This window comes from Oryzias latipes, chromosome 2, assembly GCF_002234675.1.
Source record: "Oryzias latipes chromosome 2, ASM223467v1".
Taxonomy (NCBI): domain Eukaryota; kingdom Metazoa; phylum Chordata; class Actinopteri; order Beloniformes; family Adrianichthyidae; genus Oryzias; species Oryzias latipes.
Window position 1 is genome coordinate 1504699 of NC_019860.2, and position 11362 is coordinate 1516060.

Genomic DNA, 11362 nt, shown 5'->3' on the forward strand with positions numbered 1-11362 from the left:
CTAAAGAAAATGGCAGTTCATACCTACTGCTTCACTTAACATAACTACAAACCAAAAGACTAAACAGAGTGGGCACAAAACCACAAACTACAAAGAACTAATGCAAAATACTAGGGATGGCGCGTTTGACACGGTGCTTCGGCGCGTGTTTCAGTTTCATGAAGCAGAGTGGTTTGACACAATGTTTCGGGGCGTGTGTCATCTAGCACAGATCACGTGGTTGATGACGTATGACGCGCCAAATGCTTCGTTTGGTCGAACCATGGTTCAGGGTAAATTTGAGGCTAAGGAAGTTGATAACCTCAGCTTTCGTTTCCAAAAAAGGATGTACGTTTTAGGGTATGTTAAGTTGCCATAGCAACTCATGCTGTGAACGTAACCTGGTCTGGAGCAGGTTTAGTTGAAGGTTAGTTTGTTTTCAGAGAGGTGAAGCAGCATGGTCTGTCCATTTAAAGATGATTTAGTGGATGAAGAAGCTCAGATAATACTTTTTCCACCATGAGAGGATGATAAGACCACATATGGATGTTGGAAAATTAAACTTTTTTACTTTGATCTAACTTAATTATTTGCTTCAGTTAACATAAATCATTCACTTTTTTGTTAAGTCAGCTTAAAAATAACACATGGTTATCAAACAGTTATTCTACTTTCATTCAAATTAATTCAATTAAGTAGGTGTAACTTTGGTGCTGCTGTTAGATCGGTACCGCAAGGAATTGTGGGATACCATTCTCTTTGCCTGTCTGGATGGATTTTGGTTTAAGTGTGGGTTTTTGACCAAATGTGTTTAGTTGTTTAGCTGTTTTACTGTGTTTTGCCAAGTTATTTTTGTCCTACTATGCTTACGTCTCTACACCATGAGTGAGAGGGAGAGAGAGAATGATGAGATCATACAGCACTCCTACTGCAACTCATTGTAATGACAATGTGGGAAAATTGGTGAATGAAAGAATACTAATTGTGAACATGGTTTGTTTTCTTTTTATTGTTATTGTTATTGGGCTCAAAATTAGACATATGAGGGTTCAAGAATTATAATAAATTAAGATGGAAAAAATATTAATTGAAATTGGAGTAATATGACATTTAGCTAAATAAATATTTAAATTTGAGTTGTATTAACAATTATTGAGTTTTATAGACGTAAGAAATTAGGTTGAATAAATTTAACTCAATTACTTGTTACCAATGGAAGTCATTCATTTAAGTTGGAAAAATTGGATAAGAAATATATATATGCGTCACAATGAAAATAGAAATGAGATTGAAACTCGTGTGTTTACTTTGTCCATTCTTTTTCTTCAAGCAAAAACTCTTTCTTTTACTGATGAGCTGTGTTACTTTTTTGATGGACGTAATCTTAGCTGTTAGCAGCGTGTCCTAAGAGTTCCTTAAGAAGTCTCCAGCTTGTTCAGAACGCAGCAGCTAGATTATTAGCAGGAACTAAGAGAAGAGATCACATCACTCCTGTGTTAGTTTCACTTCACTGGATCCCAGTTGATTCTAGAATCAAGTTCAAGATCCTCCTGTTAACCTATAAGGCCTTACATGGAATGGCCCCGTCCTTTATTAAGGACCTCATAGTCCCTTACCATCCAATCAGAACACTACGCTCACTAAATGCAGGACTGCTTGTGGTTCCTAGAATTAGTAAAAGTACGGTTGGAGGTAGAGCGTTTAGCCACCAAGCCCCTGTCTTATGGAATAAACTCCCAGCTCATGGAAGAGAGGCCGACTCAGTTTCTACATTCAAAGTTAGACTGAAAACGTTCCTCTTTGGACAGGCTTATTGTCAGACTAGCTGCTAGAAGTTGAAGCTGGGGTAACTATGGTGCACTTGGGTTCTGTCCTCTTTTCTCATCTACCTCTACCCTTCCTCTCTTATCTATTTTTGATCATCATTCATCATTTAGTTCTCCATGCCTCTGTCTGGTGCAGTGCGATTCATGTATTGTCCCTCTTTTCCTCTCCCCTCCTGGGGAGTGGGAGTGCTTCCAGACTCCAGTTGGCTCATCCGTGCTCCAGTTCCTGACCGTTTACCTCGCCTTTGCTCCTGCTCCTACACCTGGCTGTGGATCCTGCCTCTGGCTCATCTCTGGCTCGTCTCTGCTCTGTGCCTGACCGAGTACCTCGTCTCTGCTCCTGCTCCTACACCTGGCTGTGGATCCTGCCTCTGGCTCATCTCTGGCTCGTCTCTGCTCTGTGCCTGACCGAGTACCTCGTCTCTGCTCCTGCTCCTACACCTGGCTGTGGTTCCTGTCTCCGGCTCGACTCGCGCCTTTGACTGTCCCCCCAACCACGGCTGGATGAAGCTCGTCTGCTGGACTTTTATATATGTAGTTGTAGATTTAGATAAGTTAATTCTTCTCTAAGAGTTCTGGTACATCGCCTGTCCGTCCTGGGGGAGGATCCCTCCTTCATGTGGACACCCCTGAGGTTTCTTCGTTTTTTTCCGGAATCCGTTTTTTTAGGAGTTTTTCCTTACCGCGAAGGGGGGTCTAAGGCCAGGGATGTAGTATTTTCCTATTGAACTCTATGTATTTATGATCCTTTTGAGTTCATGTTTTACTTCAAAGCCCATTGAGACGACTGTTGTTGTGATTTTGGGCTATACAAATAAAATTGAATTGAATTGAATTAATCTTCATACGCAGTCATTTAAATCTCAGACTCCGTTCCATTGAGAGGTAGCGACCTTGGGAGCATTTTGGGTAGCCAACTCAGGCAGGCTTTTACTTAGGCCACTCCCCTAGGGCGGGTCAGTTAATCAACTCACCTGTGCAGTATTCTATTTAAGTCCAGGTGTGTAAGTTGTTCATCCTTCTTTATTGCAGCACTGCGTTTGTTACCGGTTCTCCGGCTTGCTGTTCCCCTTCTCCGTCATGATGTCCTTCCCCCGTTCTCATCGGATTGTTTGACCCCCCTTCTTGGGGGGGTTGGGCCTGTATTTTGCTGCGTGCATCATCCCCAATGTTATCCGTTCATCTTGTTTCCTCATTCTGGGTAGTTCAGTCCTGTCCCCCGGTGTTCCCGTTGTTCTGTATATTTCTGTTTTGCTTTTCTGGTCTCTAATTCTCTATGCTTAGTGTTTTTTGTTATAACGATGTTTGTTTCAGGTCTTTGGTCTCCCTCCACTTGTTTTCTGTGGCTGCACCCACAGAAAACAAGGGGCGGAGTCACTTGTCAAAGTTTGACAGGTGACTCCGCCTCAGTCACAATCAGCTGTTTTTAAAGACATCACACACCACCACCTGATGACGACCCTGACGAAGGCAGAAGGCATTCCGCCGAAACATGTCGGTACGTTTTGCACAAAACAAACCCAGTGTCTGATAAAAAAATAATTTAAGTGTTTAATAGAACTTATAGACACAATGAACTTCATTGAATCATTACGAAAAAGTTTCGGACAATTATTCATGAGAGAACTCCGGCGGCTGGAAAAACTGGAACGTAAACCGGCGCGCCAGAGGAACCATCTGCGGTTTAACCTCCTCTGCCGGGATGAAGAGATTATTCCAACCAGTCTCAACATAAAGAACCCGATCAGAACTGACAACGCAGAGTGGATGATCAAAAGAGTGCGGAGGGCTTTGGTCAAAGAAAGAATACGGTGCACAACAAACAAGATCAACATTTTGGAAACACAGCTGGAACAGGAACTGCAGGACTTCACACAGCGACACTCGCTTGACAAAGAAACAGAGCAAAACCTGAGAGGACATCTATGCAACGTACACAACAGTGAGTACGAAAAAACAAAAACACGTCACATAGCAAAACTTGAAAAAAAAGCAAGAACTAAAAAATACCATAAATGATAAATGGATTTCCAACCTATCAAAACACACACTATCCGAAGCTGAACGCAGCGTATTATCACACGGATTAAACTACGCCATAACCCCAAAACAGATCCCGTATGAGGAGTTCATCGTAGCCACCGAATTAGCATGTGAAAAAATACAGGACCCAGGAGAAAAGGCAGCACTACGCAATGAAATAGCAGGCATTCTCAAAACCGCAAAACTACCATCAAGTAACATAACTAAAGAAGAAATTGCAGCCATCCACAATCTGAAAAACAATAGAGAAATCACAATATTACCAGCAGACAAAGGCAGAACCACAGTCATCATGGACACAGAACAAAATGAAAAACAAATGAATGAGATGCTTCAAGACCGGAACACCTATGAGGTCCTGAAAAGAGACCCCACAGAAGCAAAGAAGAGAAAACTCAAGACTATACTGAAACAGTTACAGGAGGAAAAGAAAATAGACAAACAAACCTATAACCATCTCATACCAATAGTCAGCATCATCCCCCGGATTTATGACACTCCAAAGATCCACAAACCTGGAGCACCACTGAGGCCCATAATAGACAGCATGGGATCAGTGACATACAACCTATCCAAATTCATTGCCGACATTTTAAAACCCCTCCTAGGAAACACAGACTACCATTGTGAAAATGCAAAACAGCTGGCAGAAGAACTCAAAAACACAAAGATGGAAGCAAACGAAATATTCATTTCACATGACGTAATATCATTATTCACCAGGGCTCCAGTAGAAGTCACACTACAAATAGTGTAGGAACAGTTAACAGCAAACAAATCGCTAAGGAAATGCACATGCCTCACAGTTAACGACATTACACAACTCCTCCATTTATTAACTACATCCACGTATTTCCAATTCTGCAACACAATTTACAGACAAAAAGAAGGCTTTCCCATGGGTGACCCACTATCAGCCACAATGTGCAGCTTTTTCATGGAGGACCTGGAAAAGAAAGCAATAACATCCGCACCAGAGCACTGCCGTCCAACCTTGTGGAAACGCTACGTTGACGACATTCTGGAAAAGATCAAAGCAGGACACACGCAGGAGATCACAGACCACTTGAACACCATGGACGATACGGGACAAATCAAATTCACACATGAAGAGAAAAAAGACAACTCCAACTTTCTAGACATTAACATCAGACACATGGAAAACAAAGACATAAAAATAAAAGTATACAGGAAACCAACTCACACAGACCAATATTTATTATGGACCTCAGAACATCCTACCACTCACAAAATATCCGTTGTAAGAACCTTATTTGAGCGTGCAGAGCTGGTAACGGACGGGGAAGACAAAACGGAGGAGAAGAAACACATAAAAAATGCTCTAACCAGATGTCAATATCCTCAATGGGCCATAAAAAAGGGACAAACACAGGTGGAGCAGAGGAAATACAAGGAAGTAGAGAAGAAAAATCTGAGGAAAAAAACAGAAAACAAAGGAATGGTTGCGTTGCCGTACATCAGAGGAATAACACATCCAAAGAGCCATGAAAAAACATCACATCAACACCCCAGTGAAACCGTATAAAAAGCTCAGGCAACTACTGGTTCACCCAAAAGATAAGATTGAACAAAATAAAAAATGCAATGTCATTTATGAAATCCCATGTCACACCTGCAATAAAACATACATCGGAGAAACAGGACGCACTTTCATCACAAGAAAAATGGAACATCAAAAAGAATGTGAAAAGGAAACAAATAAAATACTAACAAGAGCCAGACGACAACAGGCAGTACAAGAAAATATTAAATCAGCCATAACGGATCACTGCAAACAAGAAAACCACATCATGGACTGGGAAAAGGCCAAAGTCCTCCGCACTGAAGGAAACAGACACCGCAGATGGATCATGGAGGCGGTGGAGATAAGAAAGCGAGCCCACACTTCCATGAACAGGGATGAGGGGGCTTTCCTGCTCTCTCACACCCGGAGCAACATCCTCCAGCAAAAAACGGACATCAAGGGGCGGAGTCACTTGTCAAAGTTTAACAGGTGACTCCGCCTCAGTCACAATCAGCTGTTTTTAAAGACGTCACACACCACCACCTGATGACGACCCTGACGAAGGTGGAAGGCATTCTGCCGAAACATGTCGGTACGTTTTGCACAAAACAAACCCAGTGTCTGATAAAAAAATAATTTAAGTGTTTAATAGAACTTATAGACACAATGAACTTCATTGAATCATGGGGAAAAACAGTTCTATGAAGACAGGTTTATGAATGTCCAGCCGCCGGAAATTTGGTCATTAAACCCAAATATACAGCTCTAATAGTCCATTCAAGGATCATGTGGTTCTAAGAGAATTCAGATATGAGGAATATTACAAAGGTTGTTTTAGGAAGTGCGATGATAAATAGTTATTGCGTCATCTTTTGACTTGGTTTAGTGTTTAAATAACTTGCATTACGAGCGAATTTATCCTCTCTTTAGAAATTATCACCGACGATCTCTAGCTTTAGTTCCAAGAGTAAAAACTTTGTGTTGTAAACAAATCCTCAGTCTGCCCTGCTTCGAGCAGATGACACTCGACTAAGAGTATTTCCATTCAGAGACTTGTTTTCATCCGCCTCTAAATGCATAAGGTTCGGCCAGTTTAAATACTATCAGAACCTACGATCCCTCATCATTCTCGAATTGTTCTTCATTGTGGTATCCTAGCCCCCTTTGCTGATTGATATTTAACTTATCTGTGCTGTTGTTGTCCACCTATTGAGTACCAATGGTATCAAGTATAAAACATCAAATCCAGCTGAGCTGCTGTCCATGCTACGTGGGATGGCGAGCTTCCTCATCTACGTAATCTCCTCGGACCTTGGTTACCTTCTATTTGCCTGCTCCTCGACGGCCTTCTTAAGGTGTGTCCTTCCGGAAATGACGAAAGGTTACTTCTCTCTTACCATTGGTGTATGTAAAATTTTTATTTTGGTGTTAATATTACGGCAGGTTCCATATTAACTGTCGTTTCTTGTCGGAATCTGTGCTCTGATCGTTTCGCTTTAAACTCACTACTTGCTTTCACTTCTCAGAATTGTTCTTAAAAGCACGTTATCCCCTTTTATCTTGAGCATTCTAAACTGATCAGTTCTAAATTATTTATGTATTCATTGCCAAGACTAATACTGCTTTGTTTTTATCTATGCATCGCTTCCTGAGCATGCCTCGCTTCCTGAGGCTGTGACCCATACTCCCCGGTCAGCAATTCAGTTTCTAGAGGATGATGTAAAACCCTCGACAAAGTCGGATGGCTTCCAAGTTCCACAGTTTCTGCTCGTCGTGCAGCTTCCCTGGAGATTGTTGCCCCTTCAACAAGATCTGGAGCTGCAACGACGACTGCACTTCACGTACCTACTCTGCACTGAAAGTGATAGGGTGGTAAACCTCCTGAGTTTCAATTAGTTTTCTTACTTTAATTAACCAGTATGTTAGCATCAAAATGGCTTACAAAATCTAAGACTAGATTTTAAAGAAAACTATATTGCCAGGTAGAAGCTTCAAAATTAGGACGTTCTTAAGCAGTGTTGCAATATGCATGTAGCTCGAAATTTGAGGTTACCTAGGCTTGTATCATAGGTGCCGGATGGAAGCATCGAAATCATAGCACTAAGCTCGTTCATAGTTCTCAGATGGAAGCTTTTAAATTATGGATGTCACTTAAGCTTTCATCATCATGCCAGTGGAAACTTTGGATTTGTATGTTAAGTTGTGTCGTCTACAGGTTGGCGCTTGACACTGTACTCGAAAGTGAGTGGCCCAATGGTCAATGGTACCGGGTCACACATAGCAAACTCAATAAATAGCATGTTCCCTTCTTGGCGCTGTACTCGAACGGGAGCGGCCAAACGGTCAATGGTGCCGGGTCACACATGGCAGTCATACTTGTAAGTCTGAATATGGAATGCCTCTGAAATACACTTCATGTACAACCACCAACTCAAATAGAACAGTTAATGATCAAAAGCATTGTTGATAAATCAAGGAAGAAGATAGTATCAAATTTGTACCAATGTCTGCAGGCACACCTGTCAGATAATTCATTAGATCTGAAAGGAAAATGGGAATTGGAGGCAAACATTGTCATTGAGGATGAAAAGTGGGAATCAATCTGTGAGGGGGTTCATAAAATTTCAAACAGTCCTACATGGAATGAGTTCAACTGGAAGATTATGATGAGATTTTTCAAGACTCCTTACACCATATCTAAATATGACAAAAATAAATCTGATCTATGTTGGAGGAAATGCAATAAAATTGGAGATCACACACATATTTTTTGGGACTGCCCTGTTCTGATACCATATTGGCAAGGAATTCAAAACATTATTAAAGTTATAACACAGGTCAACTTGCCATTAAATCCACTTTACTATATAATAGGCATCCTTCCAGAAGAAGGTATAGAAAAGAAAAAAGCTAAACTTATACAAATCCTTCTACTGGTGGCAAAAAAGATGATTACCAGATCTTGGCTTAAAACCTCACCCCCGACTCTTGAACAGTGGCTGGAGGCTTTGAGGAAAGTTTACTTGATGGAAAAAATAACAGCTAAACTTCATTTGAGGTCAGAGATGTTTTATGACTCATGGACTCCTGTGACTGAACACTTTGGTTGGCCAGATGGATAAATTTTAGCATAGGGTATTTTTGCAATGGAACAGTATTGTTTACCTTTATGGGCAGCTTTTCCACTCATAATCAGTGTACAATGTAATATGTCTTTGTCAATTATTGTTTCATTATTTATTTACTTTTATGGTAATATTTTCTAAGTCCTGGGAAACGGTTTTTGAAAGACTCCTGTTGAGACTCCTGTCTTCGTTCATTTCGTTGTGCTGTAAAAGTCAGTAATTGATCTGCATACTTGAATAAAGTGTGTTCAAAAAAGAAATACACTTCATGTGATTACACACTGATATACATTTAAATTCTATCCAACCTTGATGAATTTGGTGTTTGGGGTAGTTATTACACAAACGTTTATGGAAGTTTGTCTCATGGAGTCTTATGCCAAACTGAAGGAATGTGAAATGCCGACTAGAGGGATGTGAAATGCAAAGTTAAAGGAATGTGAAATGCAAAGTTAAAGAAATGTGAAAGTAAAACAAAGTATGTGAAAGTAAAACAAAGTATGTGAAAGCAAAACTAAAAGATATGAAAATAAATATTATTACTACTGCATGAGTTGTCTGACTGAAGTGAGCGACCTTGGGAGCGTTTCAGGGCAGACAACTCTAGCACGTGTTTACTTTGGTTACTCCACTAAGGTGGTTCAGTTAATCAACTCACCTGTGCAGTCCAGGTGTGTAAGCTGTTCATCCTTCTTTACTGAAGCACTGCGTTTGTCGCCCCACCCTCCTCCCCGGCTTCCACCTGTGAGCTCCGTTAGGGTAGTTATTACCCAAAAGTTTATTGAAATTTGTCTCATGGAATTGCACAGAGTCTTATGCCAAAACTAAAAGAATGTGAAATTGCAATTATAAAGAAATTTGAAATGCAAAGTTAAAGGAATGTGAAAGTAAAACAAAGTATGTGAAAGTAAAACAAAGTCTGTGAAAGCAAAACTAAAAGATGTGAAAATAAATAATATTACTACTGCATGAGTTGTCTGAAGTCCCAGTACAGAGTGACTTAATCAAGAGCAATGTTTTTACTCACAGACATGATGAGCAGTGGACATCCTCTCTGGCAACCCCAGTCTGGAGCAATACAATTGGGTCTGCCTTTGCACCAGCTACGACTGCAGGAACTTATGGACCTGCCCTCGACCGATTGGGTTAGTAGCATTGGCAACTTCTGCAGCAGCCTCCACTCTTACACTGTCGCCTACACCACCTCCAAATGATGTTTCCAGCCTAGGTCTGCCTGAGGGTTGGAGCACCCCCTGCTCAGACAACTACTCTTTCAAAATGCTCTTCAAATGCCAAAATTTGGCCCACAAAGAAAAAAACTAGCCAACCAAGTCTACCAAGTGAACAAAAAACTTTTAACCAAAGTCTCTAAGCACAATCAAAACTGAACAAAAACCCACATAGGTCAAATCACAAATGATGTGAACTCAAATCCCGGACGAGCCCCCAATTATGTAACACCCCCTTCTGTCTCTAGTGGTACCTGGGGGGGGGGGGGGGGGGGGGGCATAACATTCAAAAGTAAAGTTTTTGGCTACCTAAGTTTAAAATCAACACAGCACCAAACAAATGTTTCCATACAAAAGTATAACAAATATTTTACAAATAAATTAACAACCACCAAGAAGAACTAAAAGTGAAGCAAAAAGGCTTTAGGGTGAACCAAGGCCAAAATAACAAACAAAACACCCCCTAACTGAAATCTTGTTTTCTTACCTATACAAAGGAAAAGGGAAAACAAAGACAAACACTAACCTCCATAACCTAACAAAAACAGGAGAAAACAAGTACTAAAGAAAATGGCAGTTCATACCTACTACTTCACTTAACATAACTACAAACCAAAAGACTAAACAGAGTGGGCACAAAACAACAAAAACTACAAAGAACTAATACGAAATACTACCACAACACTAAAGTGCAACACACAACTGAACAGGTGGTGAATTACATAACAAAATTTAGAAGAGGGCCAAGCTGCAATGGAGAATGTTGCTGCAAGGTTCCCTTCTCATGGTCTGGAGGTCATAGTGGTGCCTTTAAGGCTGCCTCCACCAGCTCTGGTCCAATTGGAGGCCACACCCTTTTGGTCAATGAATGGTCTCAGATGATGTTGGTCCTAACAAGACAGACATACCTTTGGTACATGAGCTTCTTGAATCCCTCCACGGAGAGGCCATCTTGAGCACCCTAGACTTGAAGTCAGGATATTGGCAAGTGTCCATGGCTGAAGATAGTAAACCCAAGACGGACTCTATCAGTTGGTGGTCCCAAAAGACTTTGTCTATGTGTTTCTGTGTTACTTCCACCATCTCTGACTGGCGAGCGGTGGTACAGGAGGCCTTGTAAAATGAAAAAAACAATCCTGTCAGGTCTACTATTTGTCTCTGCCTCTTTGGTAGGAATACTTAAATCTGGGTCTCTTTTCTCAGCATCTTTGATTTCATCAAGAGATGATGGTAAGTCAGCGGAACAACTGGAGGTAAGGACAGCAGCATGGGCAGGTGGAGAGGGTGTACCTGATACCGCCCTAGACAGAGCATCAGGCACGATACTGTGCAGTCTTTTCCTGTAATGAACCTTGAAGTCAAACTGTTGAAGCCGCAGAATCCACCGGGTATGTCTGGATGAACGCCCATGACAAAGCAGCATGGTCAGTAAAGACAGTCAACTGCACCCCTTCCAGGTAGTGTCTCTATTTTTCCACAGCCCACACCACTGACAGACACTACTTTTCAGAGGTGGAGTAATGACACTCAGCTCCTTTTAGACCTCGGGAGGCATATGCGATCACTCAATCACCCTTGCTGGTGGGTTGAGCCAACACTGCTCCCAGACTGACTTCACTGGCATCTGTGTGAACT

At 41.3% G+C, this 11362-nt stretch overlaps 1 protein-coding gene across 1 annotated transcript in view; it reads right to left on the reverse strand.

Moving 5' to 3' along the window:
• Window positions 1-2887, reverse strand: part of LOC111946432 (NACHT, LRR and PYD domains-containing protein 12-like) — a 5721-nt gene extending 2834 nt beyond the window's left edge. Inside the window, exon 1 of the mRNA XM_023949651.1 lies at window positions 2853-2887. Coding sequence (XP_023805419.1) covers window positions 2853-2887 — 35 coding nt within the window. The remainder of the gene's footprint in view (window positions 1-2852) is intronic.
• Window positions 2888-11362: the final 8475 nt, after the last annotated feature.